This window comes from Bubalus bubalis, chromosome 1 (assembly GCF_019923935.1).
Source record: "Bubalus bubalis isolate 160015118507 breed Murrah chromosome 1, NDDB_SH_1, whole genome shotgun sequence".
NCBI classification, from domain to species: Eukaryota; Metazoa; Chordata; class Mammalia; order Artiodactyla; family Bovidae; genus Bubalus; species Bubalus bubalis.
In genome coordinates this window covers 16,872,394-16,900,323 of record NC_059157.1, presented here as the reverse complement: position 1 = coordinate 16,900,323, position 27,930 = coordinate 16,872,394, and the positions used below count along the sequence as shown (strand labels likewise).

The 27,930-nt window shown below is 41.3% G+C and overlaps 1 protein-coding gene across 14 annotated transcripts in view; it reads left to right on the top strand.

Annotated features, from left to right (window-relative positions):
* The window catches only part of NRG1 (neuregulin 1), a 240,744-nt gene extending 213,416 nt beyond the window's left edge, over window positions 1-27,328 (top strand). For 3 of the 14 annotated variants that reach the window (XM_025268026.2, XM_025267459.2, XM_025267041.3), the window contains 6 exons: window positions 8,013-8,115; window positions 9,627-9,753; window positions 12,348-12,478; window positions 13,491-13,697; window positions 15,839-15,980; window positions 16,404-16,540. In XM_025268026.2, coding sequence (XP_025123811.1) covers window positions 8,013-8,115; window positions 9,627-9,753; window positions 12,348-12,478; window positions 13,491-13,697; window positions 15,839-15,959 — 689 coding nt within the window. In that variant the 3' untranslated portion in view covers window positions 15,960-15,980; window positions 16,404-16,540. Of the gene's footprint in view, window positions 1-3,016; window positions 3,041-8,012; window positions 8,116-9,626; window positions 9,754-12,347; window positions 12,479-13,490; window positions 13,698-15,838; window positions 15,981-16,403 lie in introns of all 14 variants that reach the window. The other 11 variants (XM_006076212.4, XM_025268889.3, XM_025266579.3 and 8 more) reach the window with 10 other exon arrangements.
* The last annotated feature ends 602 nt before the right edge of the window (window positions 27,329-27,930 follow it).

The window sequence follows — 27,930 nt, the reverse complement described above, 5'->3', positions numbered from 1 at the left end:
ACAGAAATTATAATTGCATGTATGGACAATTTCAACTTTTCAAGAAATGTTCTTGTTCTTTTCTCTAAGGCAGTTGAAAATTTAAATTAACCTACAGGTTAATCAGTTTTCTTCAAACAATTATAAAATCCTACAGCAAAAGATTAGTGAGTCAATACTTAATAGTTTCTAAAGACTCAGATTTAAATTAATTTTTTATATTGCTTACTGCACAGCAGGAAATCACATGTAGAAAAGGAAGCTAAATTGTTTACAGTAACCTTCGTGTTTTTGAATTATTAATTTAATTTGAAAAATGGAGTGGCTAGGCAGATGTTCAATAGGAAACATATGATATGTAATAAGCCTAAGCCAACATTAGATTAAATAGAACAGATAGAAAGTAATAACCTCTTCAGAAAATGAAAAGTATTTGTGTATTCTGCTTTTCTTGACTTACAATGAAAGAAATGTAGCCACCAATACTCAAATAAATTACAGTACTGTTTGCTACAGGACTTGGGTGACTGATGCATGCTTCTTCTGCTTGTTTCCTTGTTAGGGCTTATGGCCAGAAGAGAGTACAATTTTAAGTACCAATTTCCCTTTGAATTATTTGAAATTGGAGCTGCCTGATATGAATGACTTCCCATGAAATGAAATTAGAGTTAGGCTCACCAACTTACCTATAAAACTGTAAATGCAGTAATATGTATGCATGAGCATGCTACTAATTTTATTGAAGACTTAACCAAGCTTTCTATGCAACTAATATAGATAATTAGCAGTGTTCATGTAGGCATGGAATCATGATTCTCTTCTCTGGAAAGAGTTTCTGTAGTCATCTATTGATTTTAACCCTTAAATTTTTACTGACGTAGGAGGAAAAGGCAAGACACGGAGGGGGTTCTAGGGATAAAAATTGAGTCAGTTGCTCATGGAAATGTGTAAGGAAATTTATTATCACTTCCTCAGAAAATGAATTGTGGTACCTTGATGTTCTGAAGTTTATATGGAGGAAACAAATTGGGGGAAAAGGTCAATATGTCCAATTCAGTGTTGCACAGAGGCAAGAGAAATTTGGCTTGGAAAAAACTGTTAATTTTGCTGTGAACATGGTGCAACCAAAGTCACTCTACATCCTCTTTATTTAAATTTATGAAAAATGTACGTGATTTGCCTGAGTACCCTGGACTTAAGGCAAAGAAAATTCTATTATATAAAGTGCCTCTTTATCATTGTTCGTCAGTGTACTATTTGATATGTATTTATACATACATATTATACATATATATATATACATATATAAAATCTGGGAAACTTCATTTCCTTAAGAGGTGGCAAGTTTTGTTTGTTTTTTTTTTTTTTTTTAATATAAATTCTTGATATATCACAGAGGCTGTCAGAGTTTTGAGGGCCCGGAAATTAATCAAAACTAAGCCTGCATGCCTGCGATCAGTGGCCCAAAGTAAATCTCCAGATACACCTGTCGGCCAAGCTGTTAAAACCCCTCCGCTGTTGGCCGACACACTTCACGTCTCCTTTATTCCACAGGGTCACCCTGTGAGGCGTGTGTCAATACCATAAGCATTTGGTCAATGAGAAATGAACTTGTCCAAAGTCACTGAACAGGTAAATGGCAGAGAAAGGACCTGAAACCAGGATGACTCCAAACACACTCTCTCTATGAGGAGATCTGTTCATGTCCAAGCTGTTTTGGAAGAGAAGTACCCCTCCAGCGTGTGCTTTCAAACTGAAGAGATGCCCTGTCAGATTCGGGGACTGTCCTGATATCTCTCTAGTCAGTGACCAAGGAAAAGAAATATAGACCACAGAACCCCTCTCTTTTCATCCTGCCCCACCTTCCCACCTGCCTTTCCACCCCCCACACACAAATAAGGGAGTCCCGAAGGGCCCCAGACGATGACATTTGGTTAACAGTTTTTTGTTTCAAGAATGGAAAGCGTCACTTCTCGATTTTTTTTCTTTTTTTTTTTAATTTGCCTGATTTTCCCCACTTCTCCGCTTGAGCCTGTGCAGGTCCGGCCAGGCCTGCAGTTCTGATGTGTCCTCAGTCAGGTGTGCTAGGACTGTAGGCTGGGGCGCACAGCTTCCAGCCCCCTCCCCTGGGCAGCGCTGTGGGCCCCCTGGGTGCCTACGGCCATCAGCTAGCATCTGGGCATCAGGGCTCAGCGCTGGGAAGTGCCCATCTAATTGGCTCTTTGTGATTTGAGGAAGTGGTAAATTAAAATTAACCAAAGAACCCAGGAGTTGCATCCTCCCCCTGCCAACTTTTTTTTTTTTTTTTTTTAACCATTTGAAAAAGTGAGGCAGTCACTGCTATCCTATGCAGATGATACAGAAAAGCTGGAAGCAGGCTCCCAGTTGCTTCAGTGCCCTGGCTGGCTTTTCTGAGCCGAAGTGTTCTCCATGTCATACACATGATGGAGAGAGTGGAAGATTTGGGGGGAAAGGAAATAGTTTAAAAATAAGTAAATAATACAACAGGAAATATTAGAGCATAGCTAGCCCCAATGAAAAATAGCGATCTAATGTGACAAAAATTTCCAACCTAATTGCTCCTCTTGGCTTCACCTCCCTGCTCTGCCACTCTCTGCCTTTGGGTAAAATGACTTCACCTCCCTGGAACTCCACGCCTGCCTTTTGAAAGCAGCAGGGTGAAATGATACCAAATGCCATCTCTGATGATAAATCCAGTCTTTTCGATTCCCAGATAACGCATAGCATAGAGGAGGGGTCAGCCATTCACTTCTCCCTCAGTAAGGTCTTTTAAGGGTTAATAAATACCGTGTGCTGGAATTTGCACACCTCTTGAAAGAGAAGTTCCCTCTGTGGACTCGTGGGCGCGTACCTGAGCACTGCTTCCTTAACCATCCACCATTTGTCTGTTCGATGTGCACGCCTACAGAGCCGTAATAGTCATGTGTAATGTGTTTTGGAGTGCAGTGTATTGCTCTTTTCTGAAACTTTTTCCCTTTCTTTCTTTTTTTTTGTTGTCAACTTTCTGCATTGGCAGAGCATCTTGGGATTGAATTTATGGGTATGGACCAATCATCATTCCTTTTAGCCTGCAGAATTTAGAGCCTATGAGCTGAAACCTTTATATTTCCCCCCTGTCTACTCTTACCTTTCAGTTCCTAACTAATTTCCTTTCTCTTTAGAAGGGATCATACAGCTATAACAATGATTTCTTTGCTTTCGATCTATGGTTAGTTTACCAACGAGGTACTGAGGGCAGCAGCTTTTAGACTCAAAACTTGCACTTAGAGTTGAAAATCACCTTACTGGGTACAATTCACATACATCCCATGTTCCTTGACCCACTGATCGGATCTGACCATGCTGTTATTCCAGAGCTGGGTAAGTTGGAGTGATTCATAAGGCTTTAGGAGGAACCAAGCCAGGGGCCTGAGAACAAAAGAAGCTTAACATACACCGACTTAAGAACACTCTGCATTTTCAGCTAATGGGAGCTTTATATACAATGTAAAAATCATCTATTCATATTGTAACCTAGAAAGCTCTTACACTGCAGCATAATATTACATACATTCCCTGATAGCTCAGGTGGTAAAGAATCTGCCTGCAATGCAGGAGACCCTGGTTCAATTCCTGGGTTGGGAAGATCCCCTGGAGAAGAGAATGGCTACCCACTTCAGTATTCTGGCCTGGAGAATTCCATGGACTGTATATGGCTGAGCAACTTTCACTTTCCACTTTCAGACATGGATTACTCTGGTTTTCTGGAGATATACAAGCACTGCACTAAGCGTCATTATCTTATGAGCAAAGAAATAAAAAACAGAACAAAATACCCTATGCTATTTTAGATGGAAATTCTAGCCATAATAGAATTAAATTTGAGTCACCATATCCCAAGTAATCAAATACAAATTTTCATACTGTTCCTCAGTAGCTCAGCAGTAAAGAATCCACCTGCCAATGCAGGAAACTCAACTTCTATCCTTGGATTGGAAAGATCCCCTGGAGAAGGAAATGGCCACCCACTCCAGTTTTCTTGCCTGGGAAATCCCATGGAAAGAGGAGCCTGGTGGGCTACAGTCCATGGAGTTGCAAAGAGTTGGATACAACTTAGCGACTAGTCAACATCCTAGATAGTTGGGAGAAAAGCCAGTCTTGGCAGGAAGGGGAAGCCATTTTGTCTTCCCAGAGGCTCTGCAGTGCAGGTCCCCAGGCTTCCTGAATGCAACAGCCCTGGAAGTGCGTATCAGTCAATAAAGCAATGTCCTGAATAAAGGACTGTCTGGCCCCTGATCAGCTAGTGTCAGTGACATCATGCAACAAGAGCATCTTATAGCTGTTGCTTTCTTTTCAATGGTAACATCACAGTCTACACCTCATGTACTTTCCATAATCTGTGGAAAATGAGGCTGTTGCAAGCTATCAGTTGCCAGGGATAGAAACTCAATTACTTGTACATTCCCCTCCCCCCAGAAAAAAAATTCCAAGAGAAAACTATTCATGTGATGGGGAAAGCCCCACATTCCTGTAAATGGTCCTTTGCACATCAGAGAATGTCACTAGAGAGTAAGGAGTACAAGAAGCCCCACCAACATCCCACAGGTGGCAGGTGGTCTACATGAGGGGCATTATCTATTCAGGTTACTTCCCTCGGGATGAAATTTATCCCCCTTTTCAAAAGGCATATTGGCCTTACCTGAAAGGAAGAAGAAAAAAAAAATCCCACCATCACCTCCCCTCTTCTCCCTGACAGCATCCTTCCAGCGTTATCACTTTAGGGTCTAATTATTAAATTTAATGTTTGTTTTCCCAAACAATGAAGTAGGGTGATGGCTTTTTCAGATACATGACCTCCCTCGGTAAGACCTGAAGGGTTTAGTAAAGGCACCCTGAGCTGATACCCACACACCTCTTACAGGAAAGGCTTCCAGAGGTTCCAGCCAGCCAGAATGTTCCATCCTTAAGGAAAATCAGACCTTACAGGCCAATTAAAATTGAAACGGCCAAGGCTTCTGTCTCTCGGCCTGGCCAGATCAGTCTGAAAAACGTGCTTGATCTGATTCATTTAATGCATCCAGCCAAACCATAAAGGCTTAGAAGTGTTTCGACTCATTAAGGCAGATCCACCAACAGGACTGATGGATTCTTTTTTCAACGCTGTCTCTAATTTGCTCTTGTCCAGTTGACCCTGTACCACAGGGAAAAAATAAGGGAGAAAAAGGAGGGTGGTTTTTTTTTTTTTTAAACATTTTTTATATTGTTGTTCACCAAGTATTTCTCCTTGAACATATTTATTTTGTGAGGGTCACCTGATTTAGGGAACCATTGAAAGATCTGATAGAAACTTGAAAATACTTAATGCATTCAGGCCATCTATAGAATCCTAAGCCACATCTATGCTCTAGGGGCCTTGGTTTCAACTGGCTCATCTTAGCACTTTTGTTTTGCCCTTTGGCTTTGACTGGGCTGCCTTTCCAGTTCCATGATTGATTTTCCTGGGGAGTGTCATCTGCTGACATAACCGGGGGAAAATGAGCAAGTCATTATATGCCATTTTTTCACAAACCCTAGTCAGTCTATTCTTTTAGAATTAACAACCACCAAAAAACTTGGAAAAGATGGCATGATGCCTTCCCCACTTTTAGCCCTTAGATAGGTCCTCTTTTTGCAGTTTGGGGAAGCAGTTTCCCAGGTTTTTCTAAAGATAGAAGTGGAAGATGGAAGCACTACCAGTGCTTGCCATTTGAAAAGAAGGAAAAATAGAGTAAGTAAAAGAAGTACAGTAGGGTCTTCACTTTCTAGGCAGTGACGCTTTTACACTCCTGTTTCTTAACCAATTCATCCCAAACAAAAGATTCCTGCTCTGCATTCTGCTTTCCCCAGAGAAAGACCAGTGGGGTGATGCCTTTGCTGCTTAGACTTAGTGCTAAAAACATCCAGGTGCCCATTCCAGCCACATCAGCTCACAGATTAGCACCTTATGAAATTGAATTCCCTGTCCTGTGGCTCTAGGGGAAGGGAGGCAGCAGACACTCTCAATTAACATACAAGCATCCACACGTCACGTCCTCATTTGACTTACGCGGCACAGAAATAACGTGACAGGGCTCTATGTCTCCTGGTCCGTTGTCGCCCCTGCAATGCACCAGCTGCTTTGCTTTCTAATTGTGGCTGCCACGTGACTGCCAGCCTAGGTTAGGAGTTATGCTGTATGGGATAACCCTTCCAAATCTGTATCCACCTTGCTTCCCACCCCAGCACTTCCTCCCTCTGGTTTTCTTTTATGTATTTATTTTTCCTCCCTTAGTATCAGGCATGCTGTGCCAGGAACCTCAGATGGCTCCTTCACTCTTTAACCTCGTTTTTCCCTCCTACCTGGCTTCCTCCTCTCTCCGTCATTCTGTCAGTCTGTCTGTTCTCTCGATTTGCTTTCTTTTCCTCTTCCAAACCTTTCTGTTTGTTTTCGTATAATCTCTGCAGCATTCTGGTCTTTTTTTTACCCACTGACTATTTTCTCCTCCTCCTCTTCCTGTTAATAATCAGTGATCTTATTAATTTGATTTGACAATGTTCCTGACCTGTTAACTGGAATTTGATTACCATGGGCTTGGCTTGTAGGAAATGTTTTTGTTTAATGATAAAGTCTGCTGTATCATAGAAATGGCATTGCACCTTTTTTCATTTCAAGAAGACTTCCGGCAACTTGCCCTCTATCAGTAGAGGGAAAAAGAAAAAAAACTGTGGCTGCTGAGACAGAGAATGTAAATTGAAATTGTTCTATAAGGCCCCATGTTGATATCCAGATACGAGACCTTCATTGGCAAAATGTTTCCCAGTTCTTGACCAGCTTGTTAATCAGAATAGCAAATGCAGCTTAGACTGCTTATTATGCATTGGTTAATTTCTCTTTCTCACTGAACTTGTGAATATTTTCCAGTGAGTGTGACTAGACTGGTTGGAAGCTTCGTTCCTAAGAGGATCAGGTTCACCATTAAATCAGCCAATCTTACTAAGAACCTGACTACCATTCTATAAGCAATTTATCCCCCTCCAAAGCCGATTTGCAAATCGAAAACCTTCCATGAATCAGAAACTGGTTGCAGTAGGAGTATAGTAGTACCTTCATCTGAAATTTCTAAACATCCCACCTCCATGGTGCAACCGACATTAGCTAATTTTCCAACTTGTCCAATGCAGGAAGGTACAATCTATTCCAAATCTTATATCATTTGTGCCAGTGGTTTTGTAGTGTCATAAACTAGATCTCTAAGTACAACTGGTGAAGTCATAATAATTGTTCTTCAAAGGACAAGTCTTCCTCGTGGCCCAGGACTATCCCATCCATCTTACTGGAGTTTCTCTGATACAGTGCCGAGCTACTCCATGTCCAGCTGCTTCTGTCCCTGTTTTCCTATTAAATCATAGGAATCCTGCCTCAGTTTTGTTTCTAACTACAAGTCAAGCTCATGTTTGCAAATGTCTTTGAGTTTTCTTTTCTTTTTTTGTTTTAAGTTAAAAGTGGTTCTTTGTAAAGACCACGGGAATAGGACCTAGCTGGGAAATAAAAAAAGGCTTGGGATGGGGGAGGGGAGGGGACAGGAGGCTGGGAAGAAGGGGGAAGGGGAGGGTCCCAGTGGTGCCGATGCCAGCTCCTTTTATTGGCATCAATTCCTGTTGTCTTTGCAAGAGATTTTTTTTTAATAAAATCTACAATTTTAACCAAAATCGTTATTTTACCATTAATGTTTATGGTTTGTCAGTTTAGTACGCATCTATGGCTTAACATTAAAGTCATTGAATAGATCGTAGTTTTTAAATTATAAATGGCCCTCCAATGGGCTTTGCAGCTTTATGCTCAAAATGTGGTGCAGAGCGTGCTGCACCTTAAGTCTTATCTGCCGAAGGAATGAATTGTCCCGTGTGTATTTTCTTGTGAACATGGACAATGCAGCATGCCAACTCTTCAGTTGTAAGTCCGGGTGAGGGTCAGGGACCTAGCTTCGCTGACGTCTGTTCTCATCCCTTTCCAGAAGCGGAGGAGCTCTACCAGAAGAGAGTGCTCACCATTACCGGCATTTGCATCGCGCTGCTCGTGGTTGGCATCATGTGTGTGGTGGCCTACTGCAAAACCAAGTAAACACCTCCCCGGCCTCCTTCCCCCTGAGCTCACAGGCAGCCTGGGCGGCAAAGGCTTGGCAGAAACCAGGCTCCACAGCCTTGTCCTGGAAGATTAGAAGGGCAGGGGGATTTCCTCCTTATTTTTGGTCCTGAATAACCCATTCAAGGACCTTCCTAACCACAGGCATTAAGAAGCTTTGCCTATTTGTGTGAAAATGTTCAGAAGACTTTTGCTCATTGACCACAGTCCCATGACCCAAGAAAAGGGTTGGAGGGACAGGGTTACATAGGGACCCACGCGGGTGTCTGTGGATGTGGATCCCTCCTGAAAGGAGTGTGGTGGGTACCACAAGTGAGCTTGTCATCTCAATTCTGAAGACACATCCAATCTGCACTCAGACATAGGGGACAATGGAGGCGTTTGGTGGCGTTTGAAAGGCAAGCATTTTTAAAAACCATGATGGAGTTTTCAGTTGCATCCAGTCAGTTGCATCCAGTTCAAATTCTCCCACAGTGTGAGATTTACAAAAGGACTCTCATGGGAGGAGAAGCAAGCAAAACTTGCTTTGAAAGAATAAAAGAGAAAACATGAAAATAGATTTGTGTTCACTTTGTTGGCTGTTGAAGCTGGGTCCTTGTTAACAAATATGATTATATGATATGAATTCCTTTCACTTTTGTATCATATGTAAAATTTCTACTTTGAAATAATGCTATTCACAGTTTTATTTTATTTTGTCGTTTCATCACATAAATTCTCATGCCAAAACTAGTCATGGGAATATTATTGTGATCTCAATTGAGGAACACAGACAATTTGCATTTATGCCATAGAAACAAGGACATGGATGGCATTTCTTTAATGTCCTGGGATGTAGCGTGTTGCCAGAATTGAGCAAGCGACAGAGAAAAATAAACCTTCATGGAATCCATCTTATGAGTTTTACTAGATTCAGTCTCAATATTTGAATATTCATTACCTAGTTATACAAAAATGTACTAGAATAGGATCATATTATAATTGTGCCAAAATCTTCTGGCAAAAGATGTACACATTTTCACTCACATACACACACTATGATACACAGATTCAAAAGTAACTCCATTTTCTTCAAAGACACACAGACAGGCAAAACTATAAATGAAATCAGCTTTATCAATTGCACAGCATGAATTGTAACCTAAGACACACAACCATCTGTAAGACTTGGGCAAAGATGGAGTGATTATGAAAGGCTGAGTTTTAGCCAAATCTCAACTTGACTTATCTCGTCTTCTCCTCTGTTTTTTCCTTATCTCTCAGCAGTCCAGTTCCATTTCTGTAAGAATCCCACCGGCTTCTTCAATCTGTTTGCTAAGAACAGATGATTCCACTTCTGAGATGGGGTGGCATGCCCTCTCTCTCTCTCTCTCCCCACGAATCCACTGCCTTCAGTGTTGTGTTGGTAGAAGAAAGAACTGACTGTACTGAAAAATGTAAATAATTAGAAAAAAAATAAATCAGTGCTCCATTTTTCCCTATCCAGGAAACAACGGAAAAAGCTTCATGACCGGCTTCGGCAGAGCCTTCGGTCTGAAAGAAACACCATGATGAATGTAGCCAACGGGCCCCACCACCCCAATCCACCCCCCGAGAACGTGCAGCTGGTGAATGTATGTTGACTCTGCCCAGTGGGAAAGTTCAGCATCTCTCCTTGTTCAGGCACCTTGAAGTTTATTTTCTAAAGCTCTTAGGCTCTTAGCTGCTGCCATTAATCACCAGGGCTTCCAGGAAGCCAAGGTTTCGCCAAGAGAAAATAATGGGAACATTTTTTAAAGTGGATTTGGTGACTGTAAAACCAGCACATTTCCTCTTATAAAGTGTTCATTAACGGGTCGGAATAATAATGTTGCGTTTGTTCTGTAAGGAAGCCATAACCGGAAGAAAGAGCAGAGAAAAAAACACAAAGAAAATAATAAAACTCATGATACAAGAATCAGAAGGAAATGTTTTATTTTTTTATACTTGGGAAATGAAAGCTGCTTGAGTCTATCTAACTAATTAGCACTGATAACTGAGCTAAAGGCTCTAGAATCCTTTTTTTTTTTAATTAGAGGCATTTTGAGGTGCCTGATGATTTACTGATTCTGAGAAGGGAGATATTAGGCCATGGAAAATGTTAAGGGCATTACCAGACTTGCTTCTCAGTAGCCAAAAGAGAAGAATTTAATACTTTCTGATTCCTTGACTCTTTCTACAAGATACCAAACCCTTTGGAGGAAATATATCCTTCACCATTCAAAGATGTATTTTTAAAATTTACCAATCATCTAGCTTTTAAATATAATGAAGTCATTAAATATTAGATTCAGAGAATCTTTAGATAGCATCTTCCAAAGCTTCCCCTGGTTTTTTTACAGATAGGGTAAGTCCTTTACATATGAATAAGTTCCATGCGAACAAGTTCTTATTTGTAAATCCAATTTGTTGGTAAGTCCAACAAAGTTAGCCTACATACCCAACTAACACAACCGGCTATATAGTACTATAATAGGTTTATAATCCGTTCACATCCTTTTGAAAGTTTGCAACTTGAAGGTTCTTAATGTAGGGAGGGGACTTACTATAAGAGCCAAGGCAGAACGGAACTCAGCTTTCCTGGTTTCTGGAGTATTACTCTTCCTACATCACCATCATTCTTGTTTTGTTTTCATTTCCCTTAGATGATTGGCTTTTTATAAGCAGAGCTGGAAGAGTATATGACAGTACCATTTTCAATCTTAAAGTCAAAGATGAATTTTGTGTGGAGCAAATATATCAAAAGACCCAAGTTCAGGGTTGCTGGTAGTTCAACCACCAGGAAGTCAGAAGACTGTTAGGTGCTGATAAATTAACATCCTTCACTACCAGTGAAGTAGTTAAGGATGAAGTAGTTAAGGAAAGGATGAAGTAACATCTTTTCCTCCCCCTACCAGTGTGTTCATTAGAATGTTCTGCACAGTTGCTAAGTACATTCTCTGTTGACATACCTATAGTCTGTCACATTGTATGTTATAATATAGAGGAGGCAGAATGACTGCCTGAATTCTGATCATGGCTCAAGCTACATGACTGTGAGCTTTAACTTTTCTAACCCCTATTTCTTCATCATAAAAATAATACCTACTTCAGAAAGTTCCAGTGGGCATTAAGAAAATAATCCACATAATCCATTAGCCCAGTGGCAGTTGGTGAGTGTTGTATAATTGTTAAATATTATTTTCATTAGATTCACTGAGCTTACATTGCCTTCCAGGGAACAAGAGTCATTTGTTACACAGACTAAAATAGCTCATTACATATGACAACACCATCTTTACCTTAAAGCAAAGATCCACATGGAATAAACCTTTCTATGGTTAAGATAACCAGCCAGAGTTTCAAGTATAATTCAGATTGTATTGTTTTTGTTTCCATGAATATATCAGTTTCTTTTAGGGCCCATAACCTATCAGATCATCAAATGTCCTATTTCATTTAAGACTATTCCTATGCATGTCTTTTCCCATTACTTAACTCAATTTGGTGTAAATACTAACAGTGTTTAAAAGAAAATTTTAAAATGTCCCTCTCTTACTAATAAAGGTGGTAATAACTGCTGTGATTCAGTGGTGAAAAATAAAGTAGAATCTACTTGTACCAAATATAAGACCCTCTATCTATTGTATGGCTTGTTAAGGTTTATAACATTGGCCACTGTTATAAATTCTTCACATCTCTCAGTAGGCTTGTTAGTCTTACCATGGACAACGAGGTAAAAATTTCAATGATACCATTAGAGCAACATGGATGCTGGGAAATCGAAAGAGAAATGTAGATTCAAAACATAGAGATTATTTTAAAAATTCTTCTAATGACTTAAAATTTAAAATAAGACAATTTCTGTGCTTGCAACAGCTTACAAAGTAAGTACTGTGAAGGTGTTTGTACTGAATTCTAGTCATGTTATCAGTTGGAAACGAAAGAGAAGAAACAGGTCTTCTCTGATCAAATGTAGTTGTTATGGTAGGACCTATATTGTGCGTGTATATCCAAAGAGAATTTCATGAATTCTATTTATCTAATTTAACGATCATACTAACCAGGATAGGCTTTGCCATATGGCCACTGGAGAAATAGAGCTTATTATGCAGCATGTGTATTAGAAGAGTAGATTTGTGTGTGTATGTGACATTGTTAGAATTTTGACTTCCCTAAATCTTCAAGTTGTGTCTCTTTGTTTATCCAGCAATACGTATCTAAAAATGTCATCTCTAGCGAGCATATTGTTGAGAGAGAGGCGGAGACGTCTTTTTCCACCAGTCACTACACTTCGACAGCTCATCATTCCACTACTGTCACTCAGACTCCCAGTCACAGGTATGAGAACAAAAAGCTGGTGACATTTCTCCAAGAACGAATATTTACACGTTCCCTTTTGTTCTCCCTGCCTACGAAAGGAACAGGAGGTACTTATAACGCAGGGCGGTACTAAAGTGTGTATGATTTGGAACAAAAACAGGCTTTGAACATCCAATTGACTCTGCCACTAATTGCTATTTGAATTTGACCCTCAACTTTTCTGTCACCAAAACAAGGGGAAATAATACCCACCTTACAGTAGTGTTATTCCCCATTTTAGAGATTGTCTTTTTTCATGCCTGACCATTTGCAGAGTTGCTGTTATTGTTATTCAGTCACTAAGTCCTGTCCAACTCTTTGTGACCCCATGGACGATAGCCCGCCAGGCTCCTCTGTCCTCCACTGTCTCCCAGAGTTTGCTCAAATTCATGTCCATTTAGTCAGTGCCGCTATCTTACCATCTCATCCTCTGGCACCCCCTTCTCCTTTTGCCTTCAGTCTTCTGTAGCAGCAGGGTCTTTTCCAATGAATTGCTGTACTGGAAAGAGTTTGTCTAAGATACTATATAACACTTACAAGTTGACTTCTTCCAGTAGTTGGATTGCCCTGGAATAGCACATGAAAACTGGTTACCTAGCTGAACCTCAAACTCTCAAACGCTCTGGTGATATCTGAGTGCGTACTGCCAAGGGCAACACTAGACTTCCAAATGGAGCACGTAAGACCAGGGTATCCTTAATCTAAGACGCTCAAGAACAGAGACTCTAAAAATATTTAGTACAAAATGGCATTTGTTTAATGTGTGTTGAATGGGTGAACATGTAAATAAAGTGTATCCTTGCAAAGCTAACTAAATCACTATCCTATGCATCACAAGCATCTTAATCGACAGTCCTGTTCTGAGACAAGTAATGCCAGCGTGAAACATCAGTCATTTGCAAGATTTGTCACTTCCCTCCCTTTCATGTCCATGTGTGCATAGAATTAAAAATCTCCCTCTCTGTCTCTGCCTCTCACACTCCCCCTGTAGCTGGAGCAATGGACACACTGAAAGCATCATTTCAGAAAGCCACTCTGTCATCGTGATGTCATCCGTAGAAAACAGTAGGCACAGCAGCCCCACTGGGGGCCCGAGAGGACGTCTCAATGGCTTGGGAGGCCCTCGTGAATGTAACAGCTTCCTCAGGCATGCCAGAGAAACCCCTGACTCCTACCGAGACTCTCCTCATAGTGAAAGGTAAAACCGAAGGGCAAAGCTACTGCAGAGAAGAAAGCACCCCAGTAAGAGAATCCCCGTGAGCACCTGCTCTCCCACCTAAGGAAGCTGCTCTCATGAGAATAAGGGGTTCCAGTTGCCTGGTCTAGGAGTGATCCTAGTTGATGAAGGCATCTTTTGGTTTGACTGAACTCATTTCTTCTGAGCTTCTTGCATCATCCCAATGGCTGACAGGCAACAGACTCTTAAAAGAGCTGAATGATTTGATGTGGAAGGTGCAGCAGTCTTGCAGTTCCCAGCTTTGACCTTAGGCTCAGACCCTCTGGGGGAGTCTCAGTTTCCTCAACTGGAACTTGAGAACACTGGCCTCCGTGATCGATCAGGACCCTTCTAGAATCCTAAGTGGCCAGTTATCCAAAGTCTGGTCAAGCTGGCCTCCTGTTCTCATGAGCTAACCCTTTCTTACCTTCCAGCCTCAGTTAAATCAGATCAAGGGCTGTGACCTTGCCAACTGTCATGGGGATGGCTTGCGTTCCACCAGACCGTATCCCTTTGTGAAATTCCAGCAAGGAATGCATCCATCAATCTCCTGTCCACTGCGGCTCACAGTGTTCACAGGAGGTTTTCAAAGCAGATATTGCCTTTGATATGGCTTTTATTCCAGAATGTGTTGGCTTTCTTCTGGGGCTATTGGGTTGGGTGGGGGAAGTCAAGACAAATGTAAAATAAAGATCAGAAGAGAGTAACCTGAAAGAGATGCTTAATAGCATTACTGAATTCATAGATTCTCCCGATCCATTCTCACCTAAAGTGGGGGAGAAAATTATACCCAACCAGCATTCCTAGTCCATCAAGAAGCTGTTACTCATTTGTTTTCAAATCCAGCAGGGTTTTGTCTGTTTCTTGGTTTACTTATTGTTTTCTCAGTCCAATCTCTGGCCACTTGCTAAAAGGTTTACATAATGTTGAAGTCATACTTACTTGGTCTTCATGGGTGGAGATGATTTGGGTACACTCCTTCACTCATACAGCAAAGGATTACCAGTTTGGAGCCTGCAGGTCACTTAGAGCCTGCTTATTACTTTTTCAAGGGCCTTTACTCCAAAATGGCTTTTCAGAATTTTATGGAATTAGTGGTTGCTCTGACTCATCTATGAAAAAGTAAGCTTGGTCCAAAGCTGGTTTAAAACATCAGCCTTAAATTCATGTAAGTGTATATGTATTAAGCCTGTTCCGATTCAATCCTTTTAGAAACTTGAGAAAGAAGATAGGGATAAATTCTTTCTCCATCACCACAGGTGATGTTTATCTTTAAAGGTTGACATTTTCCTGCTGGGATAGGCTTCCTTTTATACCCCAGGTATTATTTAGGCCATCAGAATGTACCTAGCATCCTGGAGAAAAACAATGAAGCCGTGCTATGGTTTGGTTGAATCTGGATTAGCATTTCTCAGAGAGCTTAATTTAAGTATCCCCAAAATAATAAGTCTGGAGACTCGAGCCCCAGATATTTCCATCTGGAAACACTGTCCCATTTTAGACACAGTCAGATCTCACATCTGTATGACTCAGAATCATGGATGGCAAGCAGGAGGGTTAATAGGTTTCTTGTTCCTGTTAGCTGGAGATGAGAAGACGGTGTCCTGTGTCATCACAGGTCATGTCAAATTAGACTCTGCAAATGCCAACGTGAAGGAAAGAGTCCTTTAGTGCTACGCATTGGTGACATTTTTATCTAAGCTGAGAAATGTGACTCTGAATAAGCCACGTCTTTCTCAGTGCCACGTAAGGTCTTCTTGTTTTGGGGGAAGAAAGCACGGTATGGTAAAAACAGTGCACTCGATGTCTTGACAACGAGATTTCCTGAGCGTTATCAAACATAGCGCAACATAAGGTGACACGGTACAGCCCACCTTTGAGCAGTCAGAAAAGATAAGCCAGAGCTGGATACAGCAGTGGGTTTTGGAAGAGAGGTAGACCAGGGATTGGACGTAACGATGAAGCCAAGCGTCAGCTATCTTTGAATGTCATGGTCAGTGGGATATAGAGTTGCAAATGGAATGTTAAGAAGTCGCATTTCATGGAAAAGTTAAAAGCGCACAAATGTGTTACGCTGTTTTCAGGAATAAATCTAAGTTACTATGCTCTTTTTTTTTCATAAGACATAACCTTATAGCTGAGCTAAGGAGAAACAAGGCCCACAGATCCAAATGCATGCAGATCCAGCTTTCCGCAACTCATCTTAGAGCTTCTTCCATTCCCCATTTGGGCTTCATTCTCTAAGACCCCTTGGCCTTTAGGAAGGTATAGTATTTAAGTAATACTTCTTCCCCTTCCAAATCCCCGAGCCTTGGTCCTTACAAACTGAGAGGTTTCCAGGACCCTGTGCCCTCTTGTCTTAACTCACATGCTTTTATTGAAAATCATGATTTAAAAAAAAAAGAAAATCACGATGAGATGGAAACAAATCTCAAACGCTTTGCTAAGCCAGGCAATTTAGCTGATCTTTGCATGCACTCCTGTGAGGAGACTCTTGACCACCTAATTGGAGATTCCAAATGTCCTAGTGTAAAACCTGAGATGCCTACAATGAAGAGAATTACTCTGTTGTCTGATGATGATATCTGATGATAAGAGAATGACCTCTGCCCCCTGACCCCCCCACCCCTCACTCTCTGCCTCTCTCATTGTACCGCACTTACGCTGGGGTCTTCTGTGCTCACACAGGTATGTATCAGCAATGACCACCCCGGCTCGTATGTCACCTGTAGATTTCCACACGCCAAGCTCCCCCAAGTCACCCCCTTCGGAAATGTCCCCGCCCGTGTCCAGCACGACGGTCTCCATGCCCTCCATGGCAGTCAGTCCCTTCGTGGAAGAGGAGAGACCCCTGCTTCTTGTGACGCCACCACGGCTGCGGGAGAAGTATGACCACCACGCACAGCAATTCAACTCGTTCCACTGCAACCCCGCGCATGAGAGCAACAGCCTGCCCCCCAGCCCCTTGAGGATAGTGGAGGATGAGGAATATGAAACGACCCAGGAGTACGAACCAGCTCAAGAGCCGGTTAAGAAACTCACCAACAGCAGCCGGCGGGCCAAAAGAACCAAGCCCAATGGTCACATTGCCCACAGGTTGGAAATGGACAACAACACAGGCGTTGACAGCAGTAACTCAGAGAGCGAAACAGAGGATGAAAGAGTAGGAGAAGATACGCCTTTCCTGGCCATACAGAACCCCCTGGCAGCCAGTCTCGAGGCGGCCCCTGCCTTCCGCCTGGTCGACAGCAGGACTAACCCAACAGGCCGCTTCTCTCCGCAGGAAGAATTGCAGGCCAGGCTCTCCGGTGTAATCGCTAACCAAGACCCTATCGCTGTCTAAAACCGAAATACACCCATAGATTCACCTGTAAAACTTTATTTTATATAATAAAGTATTCCACCTTAAATTAAACAATTTATTTTATTTTAGCAGTTCTGCAAATAGAAAACAGGAAAAAAAAAACTTTTATAAATTAAATATATGTATGTACAAATGTGTTATGTGCCATATGTAGCAATTTTTTTACAGTATTTCCAAACGAGAAAGATATCAATGGTGCCTTTATGTTATGTTATGTCCAGAGCAAGTTTTGTATCATTCCGTGACTGCTTTTTCACAGTATTTCAGCAACCCTCCACCCCATAATATTCTGTTTTTTGCTGGCTTCTCGTGCATTGCATTATGATGTTGACTGGATGTATGATTTACAAGATTTGCACCTGTCTCTCTGTTTGCTTCGAGTAGTACTCAATCAGGATGTCTTGTAATGGCGCATCCATCCAATACTCCCCCTCTGTATGAGATTTTTCTTTTGCTTTCCGTATGTGAAATGAGTTGTGTCTACTCTGCCAGCCAAAGGTTTGCTTCACTGGGCTCTGAGATAATAGTAGATCCAGCAGCATGCTACTATTAATTACAGCAGGAAACTGCATTAAGTCATGTTACATATTAGGAAGAAAGTAATATTGTGATTTTTTTCAAAAACTATATTATTCATCAGAAGACAGCTCGCTCTGACTTAAAAGAAGCTACCATTTACTTTATGCAGATTGATTTTTCTCAACAAAAGAAAAAAAACAAGTTTTGGGGCTAGCACGCAAAGTGGATGCTGGCTAGCGATCAGGGTGAGGTCCAGCCCTAAGCTGAGGACTCGCTTTTACTTTCTGTCTCTGGGGGAATGATACAGTGGCTCATCTAATTGAAGAGCAAACCATGGCTGGAAAAGGTGCAATCATTCTTGACTTGTGTTTTTTCACTGATTTGGGAGCTAGTGATTGGTTGTGTCTTCTCGGCTCAAGGACAGACATGTTATGGCACAAAAACCCCCAGCTTCAACAGCACACTCAGCAATTTGTCTGGAATACTTCTGGAATGAAGTGTGCCTGTTGTATATGGCGGTGACATCATTATAGAGGACTAGTTCTGCCGTAGATTGTCTAGAGGAGGAAACATGTGGAAGACACAGGGGAAGAGTGGCCATGTGACCCGGTGTGTCATTTTTTAAGTTTTTTTTGCCCATTCCTTTGTCCGCATTATTCTTTTCTTGTTTTTCAATCTCACCTTGATTAGATCGTACTATGCATGAACATTTTTGTCAGGAATGGCCTGTGTGCATGTAATTTGTGATTAGGAAGAACCTCCCATGAACGAGGATGAATCAAGAAACAGCAGTAGTCTCTGAAAGATTGCACCTTTCCTTGCAGAAATGACCCCCACGTGTGCTAACCTCTCCGTTGGCAGCTGTATCATCCATTTTCCCCCTTTCTTACTTTTTGCTTTACTGTCAACAAAAATAGGATTAAGATGGGTCCACCTTTGGCACGTTCTCTTGTGGTAAGCAATCCAAGGAAGGTCTATAGGTAGAAATACTTGAAATAACTGCTAATCCAGGAAAAGAAGAGAATTTTATAAAATATTGTAGTCCCATGTCTGTCACATTGGGCTGGAGGTTTACTTCGGTTCCAAGCGGCCTCCTAGGAGCCATGGGACAAAATGGGGAAATAGGTTAGCAGGGGGTTCAAAATACCAGCCATGAATTTAAGGAGAGTGACTCTGTTGATTGCAAGTAAATGGAGTCTATTTCCTCACCACATCTCTATGTTAAAATCCAAAGGAAGAAGGGACATGCAAAGAGATCTTAGAAGAAAAGTGCAGGCTGAGCATGAATCATGTCATTGAGCTCCTAAGTGTTTCTACAGTTCACAGAGAGCATCTATGGGCCCTTGGCATTTCGTATCCCAAGCGTCCTTCATGCTTCCATGCCACTTTCTCTGTGCTCAGAAGTGTCCTCGTGTGCTTGTTCACCTTTCCAAAGGAGCCCTTGACAACTCCCCAAGTTGCACTGATTTCCCAATTCTGTAAAATCAGTAAGCTCACAGAGAGGAAAGAATAGAGTCAACCCCAAGAAGTTCTCCAAATTATTCTCAATTGCCTTTGAAGACCTGGACTCCTTCTTAGACTATTTCAATTAAAAAAAAAAAATCCTACCATAATTAAAGCTCTAGAATTTTAGTTTCAAATTCTTCAGGCATGGGAGTCTTGTTCTGGAGAATTTCAGGAATAAATAAAATCTTTGATCGAGGGCAAGAAACAACATGTTCCTCAGTATTAAAAATCTCTGTCAATTTTCAGATTGCAAAAATAGATGACAATTGAGGACAAGAGGAAGTTTTCTTGCCAACTTGGTTCTGGTCACTCATCAAGGTGACATATATCAGTTAGGACAGGCTTTCTGTCCATAGAATGATAGATTTCCTTCATAGGAAAGGCCAGCAGGCTACTCGGGGCTCCCTGCTGTGGCCACCAGATTTGTGTCCACAGGGGCATCTCTGGGATGTTCAAATGCCACCATCCCTGTTTATAAACTCAGAAGTGCAGTGGCGATGCAAAGAAAGCATGTGAACCAACATTCCCAGCCTCAGGGAAGCCTCTCTGGGTCTTCAGATGGTGGAAATTGCTGAGACGTTTGACAGTGACTTTGTTTCCTGGGTCTGAGATCATGTCCCATTGAGGAAGATGCAGGGGAGCGTAGAATATGAAAAATGCCTTTTTCTTACTCCGGGTTCCTTTTACATCCTGCTCTCCCTCCTTGCCTGGTAGGACTTTTATTTCTGAGAGTGTCTGGACAGTCTCCTGCTTTCTACAAAATGGCACTCTGCCTGGGAATTTGTGAATGTGTCCCAAAGACCAATATGCCATATTTTCCTTAAGTGTGACTGTCATGATAGAGTTTATCCAGGGTCATTTGCTCTGTAACTTTTTTTTTTTTTTTTTTAGCCTGGGTTGAAAGGTATATGGCCCACATTGGTAAAAATATAAAATACCTAGTTTTTTTAGTCCTGGCTGCGTCCCACCAGCCACAAAGATGTCTATCCACAAAGGCCCATGAAACATTGCAGAGAAATGCAGACAAAAGGAAATGGCCACATATCACAAGTTCTATTATATATTCTTTTGTAAATACACATTGTACATTACTTGGATGTGTTCCTAAATCATTTACTGTCTTTATGAGTTCATGTCAGTTTCTTTTTTTTTAACTCTCTTAACTTACTGTGTAACATTGTAAATAACATAATGTCCTTTATTATTTATATTTAAACATCTAACATAGAGTTGTTTTCATATAAGTTTAAGATAAATGTCAAAAATATATGTTTTTTGGTTTTTCTTTGCTTTAAAGTTATGTATCTTTTCCTTTTGCTTTTTTTTTTTAAGAATAATTTATTGTTCAGGAGAAAGAATGTATATGTAACTGAATCTATTTGAAGAATGCACATTTGAAGGCCGTGAGGTACTGATAAACTAAAGAATTTATTATCCAAAATACTAAGCAATAAGTAATTGTGATTTATTTAAAGTTTTGTCCATTTTCCATGAAAGACATACTGCAATAAAGATGCTACTCTGCGGAGATCTGGGAGTGTGGGTCAGCAGACGAAGGGCCCAGTCTGTTGGACCAGCACCTTGCCTTTTGCTGATGGCCGTGCTAATTCAGGACCTGTTTGATGGATCCCGTGTTCATCTTGTCTGTCCATTGCTTTTGCCACCCTGCCTGTCCGCACATCATCTCCTGCCTGTCGGTTCTGCTTACCACTGTGTTCCTTGTTGAAGGAACCACAACCAAGCAATATGACTTTTTTACGTGAGAGCGTAGACAGGACATCATAGGGCCTGATTGCCTGGATCCCGATTGTCACCATGTTCTGTAGAGACAGCATGTAATTTCTTCCAACTCATGGAAATGTCAGTATGGAAACCCATTCAGTCGTGAGACGGAAACATGTTACCGTGGTCCAAAGGATCCAGTGGCCACCACGGCTCAAAGGCAGCCAGTCAGAACTGGGCCCTGCTAAGCTCTCCTAGAGCTTAAGTAAGTGTGCTTTCTCCATCTGGTCTATGATTGAGCGATTCGCAGTTCTAAGAGGAAATAAGGCTAAATTGGGTTCTTTCCTCCTCATTCTATCAGTAAATCAAGCTCAGTGTCCATCTTACTGCTCAGGGAAGGACCTAGGCATGAGAAATGTCCTGCATTCTAAGACTCAGTCATAGGAGTGAGGATATTCCTTCTCTTCTTGAAATTAGCCTCAACAAAAGCCATATTTTAGCAAATAGATATTTGCATGAGTGATACTTTTTGTATATTTCAAGCATCTTACTCATTATTCCAAATAGGGTTGGGACTTCCAAAGTGTATGCAGTTGAGGTCAGCAGTTCTTTGGGGTGACCATCGGCCTCCTTTGGAGTCTGAGGGTACCCTGAGTCTTCTCACCTCCGTATCTGTGTGCAATTCCTATTACCTAGTGAAAGATCCACTAGCATCATTTCCAAAGCCATCTGGATGTCTAGGAGATTCAAGGAGGGGCCTTTGTGCTAGTTTTTTTCTATTGGTATTACTAAAGTTTTTAAGCTATTCAGAATCCTCATATTTGTGTTAACATTGATACGCACACAAATACACACACACACACAAGCACTTACAAATTCTTAACACACTCTCCTAAAGTCATGACATTCACTCACGTGTCCAATCCACGCATGCAGCCATTGAGCAAATCAAGGAGTGCACAGAATACTTAAAAATTAAAGGTGAAGACACTTCCCTTTGTATTCAGCTTACAACTAAGGCTTGGTCCATCCCCAGAATTGAAAATTACAGGCAGCTGTCTTAGACATTTGGGTTATAACTGAGTCCTTGCATGCTCAGTCACTTCAGTCATGTCTGACCCTTTGGGACACTTTGCACTGTAGCCTTCTAGGCTCCTCTGTCCATGGGATTCTTCAGGCAAGAATACAGGAGTGGGTTGCCATGCCCTCCTTAAGATACATTGATATTGGAGACAGAAGCATGGGTGATGGAGGGTGGTGTGGAGACAGCAAAGATTCACTCACGTCCACATTCAATATCTGGATAATGATTACAATCCTCCATTTATTTTAACCATGTAGACACCTGAATGTCGCACAGGCCAGCTTTGCAAACTAGCAAACAGTCTGTCTTTCCAACCTAATATCCTCCCCATCATTAGATTTCTTGGCTCTCCGTCCTTACGATAAATGACAAAGAGACTTAATGTCAGAGATTTGGGGTGATGTGAGGCAATTCTGAAATCTAGAGGTTTGGGATGCTGGATGGAGTGGAAATTTTTGATGATCTCATGTAGTATCACTTTGCACTCTGACTTGCTCTTTCTGTAATGGATGGAATAAAATAAATTGATGGAAATTCTTGCTCCAAAAGATTAATTTAGAAACAGAAAAGCTTTCCGTTTATGAGAGAACCTTTCTGCTGCTCTAGGAAGCTGCCGTATTCTTAACCTTTAAGAAAGGTTAACCTTGGAAAGAGTAGTCAGACCCACCTCTGTGTGTACCTGTGGCCCCTATTAATCTCCTGACATAACAGTTGTTGGACTTCTCAGTGAGCTATTGGTTTTGAACTTCAAGCTCCCAAATATCACCCACCAGGGAGACAGGAAAAGGGATTTTTTTTTTAACCTGGAGAAAATCTATCATGATCTACCTAATCCTTTTAAAACACATCAGGATAGGGAGACCAGTAATTCCTAAAGAGGAATACTGTAGGAATCCTAAGGAAGAGACAGAATATAGAGTAATAGTTCCATCCAGGATCATTCCTTAACCTTCTTCCTTCAAACTGAACTTTTGGGGATAGAATTTGATGAAAAAAACAACACTTCTTCCCACCCCACAACATGTCAAAGAGGCTAGAGGATTATTACCTTTGTCAACATAAACATCTTTAATAGATTTATGTGTTTGTTCTTGTGCAGAGAAACTATTAAACAATAACATTTTATGCTATTTTATGACTTACAACATCCTTTATTTCTTTATTATTCTCCTAATACCCTGGGGTGTTGGTAGGTGAAATCATCAGGAAAACTGAGGCTCAGAAATGTTAAAAAAAAAAAAAAAAAAACTGTCCTCAGGATACTCATCTAGTGAGTTGCAGAGGTAATATGTTTTCCCAGGTTTTCTAATTGTATTCCTCCCCTTCCCCTGAGCCGAGCACAAACAACTCTTTCATTCTCAGCCCTTCATCATGTGCACAGTACAAGTTCCATGCAAAACCAAGTCTCTACTTGAAAGAATATGAGCCCCTCTGGCTCAGCACAAGTTACTCTGGAGCCCAATTTGCTTGGCTGAGTAACTCTATGCTTCTTTCCCTAAAAGTCACTTCCCAAGGAAATGAAGTGTGGCCAGGAAGATGAATTCACAACTTCAATATGTTGGTAGCATCCTATGGTGCAACGGGGAAGGCCTTTGCTGTCAAAGTGCTGTCCCCACCACTTAGTGACTTTGTGAATTTGGACAGTTTCCTCCTCCAAGATTATTTCCTGATCTCTAACACGGGAATTCAAATGACTTTACAAAGCTGTAGCGTAGTGAGAATTACATTTGAACACTTGGAGGAAGCTAGAAAACGTCAAGCACATGGTGAGTATTCAAATGCTACCTTCCATTTGCTCCTTCCCCTCCAGGTTATTTTGGAAACTAAACTTTTCAGTCCCAAATGACACAGTCTATATGGCACAAACTGATCAAATTTATTTTATCATTTCTCCAATCTAGCACCAATAGCCAAATCTGTTTTTAATAACAACTGTATGTTGAGCAGCATTATTTCTTAAAAAGATATAAAGTTGTAGCTCCAATAAGTTCTTTTATTTATGTGCCTCTGGTGTAGCCACACTGCTTCCCGTAAAGTCTCTAATTTTTAATGACATTGCATTAATGTCTCATAATTTCACGGAAATTTACTGAAACATAACTCTTGGTAGAGTTTTCATAATACTGTCTTCAAGCTTCATTGCAAACAGCTGATAAATACAAAAGGATCCTAAGTTGATATAACACCCACACATACCCATTTGCCTTAATTTGCACCCAGGATGTTCAAATGCAACCATTAAATTGCATTCTGGATGTCCATTTCCTTAAAAAAAACTGTAACCTAGGCAAAGATCTGCAGTGACAAAATTAGAGGAGTCAGCTCCCAGATGAAGTCGTGTGCATATAAGAAGCCACATTATTTATGGATGGTTCTCACTCACTTCCGTTATCTCTCCCAAAATTCTTCACGCTCTAGTCACTCTTTATGCATATACTACAGGATACTTTTTTTTTTCTCATTCTGAGTATGAAGCCATGAATAATTTATAGACTTGAGCTTTTGGATTTCACCCTTCAAATTTGCATCCTACATCAAGGATGGTGGGTGACTTGGTGTCATTACACCCATGATCAGATCTGTGATATAGTTAATATAGTTCTACTGTTAAAGGCAAGAAAGTCTAAAATCATTGCCCATATATAATCCTTCTTTTAAATTAAAATGTATTCTATTGAAAATAATCCTGACTCCCTATGAAAAAAAATATATGAGGAAGTTTTCTTATAATTTTAAGGAAATAATCTAGATGTAAGCTTTGTATCCTGTTCATTATTAGCAATAATCAAGAATTAAGCAAACACTTGTTTTCGATTGCATGATTTTCCTCAGGTGATTCTTTCTTGCCTGACCTTGAGCCCTTCTCTTGAAGTGAGGTGCTTAGAGTGCTTCCCCAGGCTTGGGGGCTTCAAGCCAGGGTCGTTTTCTAGAGCCCCTCCAGCTTCCCACAGTTGAACCCAAAGTGAACTTTTCATCTTCTTCAGAGAATGAGTCTTCATGGGTATGTACTTTAGCAGCTAATAAAGTAACAAAACAGGCAATTTCCCCCCTGGATCCTAGATTCTCTGCCATGATGGATCAGGAAGAGAGGAAACGCTATGAGTGAGAGCCACTTGCTCTGAGTTCCTCAATTCCCAGTTCCCAGGTTCCTGCTGATGATAAGATGACTCTGCCCTTGTGTGAGAAGCTTCCTGCAAAGATCCCATCCTCCCTTCTGAAAAACCTTTTTTTGTTGTTTTCAAAATAAACCCCTCACTTAATAGCTGCTTAGTTCCTAGACCATCTCTGATCGCTCTGACTCCAAATTCTGGAGTCATAGGGCCATGCGTCTTCATATTTTGATCAAAAATTTAGAAATGATGGAGTTTAGGATTTAAAGTCATTTTATCAGACTAGGAAACCTTTCTTGATTTGTTGTAGACACCACAGAAAATTTTTGGACCGAGTCAGAGGACATCCCATTAGCTTGACCAAAAACTCTTTCACGACCTGAAGCAATGCTGACTCCCCTCCACCTTAGGAGTATGGATGGCTCTGTTTGTCTGAGGAGTTAGATCTCTAGCTAGGATTGTGAGAGGAAGAACCTGGGGTCCTTCCCATTAAGCTGTTAACGCATGAGGCTTAGGGCTCCACTCGGGGTTAAAATCATGTCATTTAGCAAGCAAAGGAGCAACTAAGGGAGCATAACCCTGCCCCTGGTTAAGGGAGCCCCGTGTCCCCCATGGAGCAAGCCAGGACCTCAGCAACCTTGTCCTCTTCTCCCTCCTCATCTAATCAATGACAACAGTGACCATACCACCGATTCGTCACACACACGTCCTCCTCTCTGCACAAACCCCGCTGCTCTTCTCTGGGTCACTCTCATCACAGGGCTCTGTTCACCTCTGAACTGATCTACTTCCTTCCGCTCCCCTAGGGCATCCTTCGCCTTCTGCCAGAAGCTTCCAATTGCCAACCCTGTTGAGCCGTTCTCCTTCCACGGCTCCTCTCACAGCTTAACTCAGCCTGACGTGAGAGGCTCTTCCCAGGCTGGCTTCTGTCAAACTCTTCTAGCTCGTCCCCTCCTCTCACCCCTCACCCCATCTTCTGCTTTTTTGTCTTCCAAATACAACCCATCAGTGTTTATCAAACTCTGATCATTGCTATACCGACTTCACGACGATTACCATGTTCATGGATCACCCGTATTATTTTTCGCTTATTGTTTTTCTTTCAATTGATTGCATTTTTAACAAAAATAAAATCATTTGCAATAAAACATTGTATCAATGCTGTGAATGGAAAACTGTGATCAGTTGCCATAATGAAAATAGAACTGTAAAAATAAATATAATAAAAAGGAAACAAAGTCATCAAGCTCTGAGAAGACACTGTTGCCTGCTAAAGTATGCTAGCTGAAAGCCTGTTCTCTTTGTGACAGCAGGGGAGAGTGGCAGGTGTTAGATAAATGGGAAATAGATTCAGGAACTCGACAAGATTTATTCCCTGAATTAACCACAATTGAGAGGCAGTTGACAGTGAGTTACTTCTACTGTTTTATTCAATATTATTTAATGCTAGATCCTAAAATCACTTTGGATGCAGCCTTCAATCACTCACATATCTTACAAAACCATACGGTGTTGTTTCTCATATATCCTTGCCTTCATGGGCACGTGTGGTTTTATAGAAACTCCCATCTCCTTTTTTCTACCCTTTGATAAAAATTTTAGTGTGATGCACTTTATTTCCTATCCAAATTTATTGAGGTTTGAGTCAATTTTGCATTATTGTATTTTTAAATTTGTATTTGGCTGCACCACGTGACTTGTGGGATCTTAGTTCCCCAACCAGAGATCAAACTCAGGCCCATGACAGTGAAAGCTGACAAACGCTTCTTACTCCTTCTCTGGGGAGATAGAGGGTCCTTGTCTGGGAATCCATCCATAACAATTTCCCCCTTTTCCCAGATTGCTCCTCTTTTATTGACTCAATGCAAGCCATGCATTCTTCTGTACAAAAATTTTCACCTAGTCACAACTTCCAGTGAACCAAATTCCCCCCTCAGTAGACCATGTCCTCTTTCAAAGCAGAGAGGCTGTTTTACATGTATACCTAACACAGTGCCTGGAACAGTAGATGCTGGCTGTCTAGAGATAGATCATCGGCAACCAGAGACTTGGATATTTACATGGGTTGGCAAGCTTGTGAAGAATTCAAGCCAGGGGTTCCTAACCTTTTTGACAGCAGGGACCGTTTCGTGGAAGACAATTTTTCCATGGACTGGGTTGGGAGGATGGTTTGGGGAAGATTCAAGTGCATTACATTTATTGGACACTTGATTTCTATTATTATTGCATGGTGATATATAATGAAATAATTATACAACTCACCATAATACAAAATCAGTGGGAGCCCTGAGCTTGTTTTCCTGCAACTAGACGGTCCCATCTGGGGGTGATGGGAGGCAGTGGCACACTAAGTGTGGGGAGCAGCTGGAAATAGAGAGGAAGCTATTCACTTCGTGCTGTGTGGCCTGGTGTCCAACAGGCTACGGATCAGAGCGGTCTGTGGCCCAGGGGTTGGAGACCCCTGACCTAGGTGATCACAGGCATTTTGAAAAGCCAAGATCAAGAAAAGAGTGGAACCAACCTTGCTAAATCATGATGAGAAGACCCAAAGTAAAAGTCTTAAGAGATGAAAGTTCCATGGCTTAACTAGATCTTGTAGCAAATCCTACCTGTGCCTGGTGCTTTTAGTTTGGGCTTCCTCCCCAGTGCTTTACTTTTCTTGTAAAATCAAGGCCCAAGATTGCTGGCTTAAAATTAACCCTTTATTCTCGCTTCTTCCCTCCCATTTCTTTACAAGGTCCTGAAAAATGAAGCCTTTGACTTGAGTGTTATTCAACTCAGTCAGTCTTGTAACACTAACTCCTGCATTGCCCATTGCATTAAAGCCAACCTAAGGCCCCCATCCTTTGAAATGGTACCAAGGAAGCCTGGCACATAACAAGCTTTCGAAGAGAATTTTGAATGTCCAGG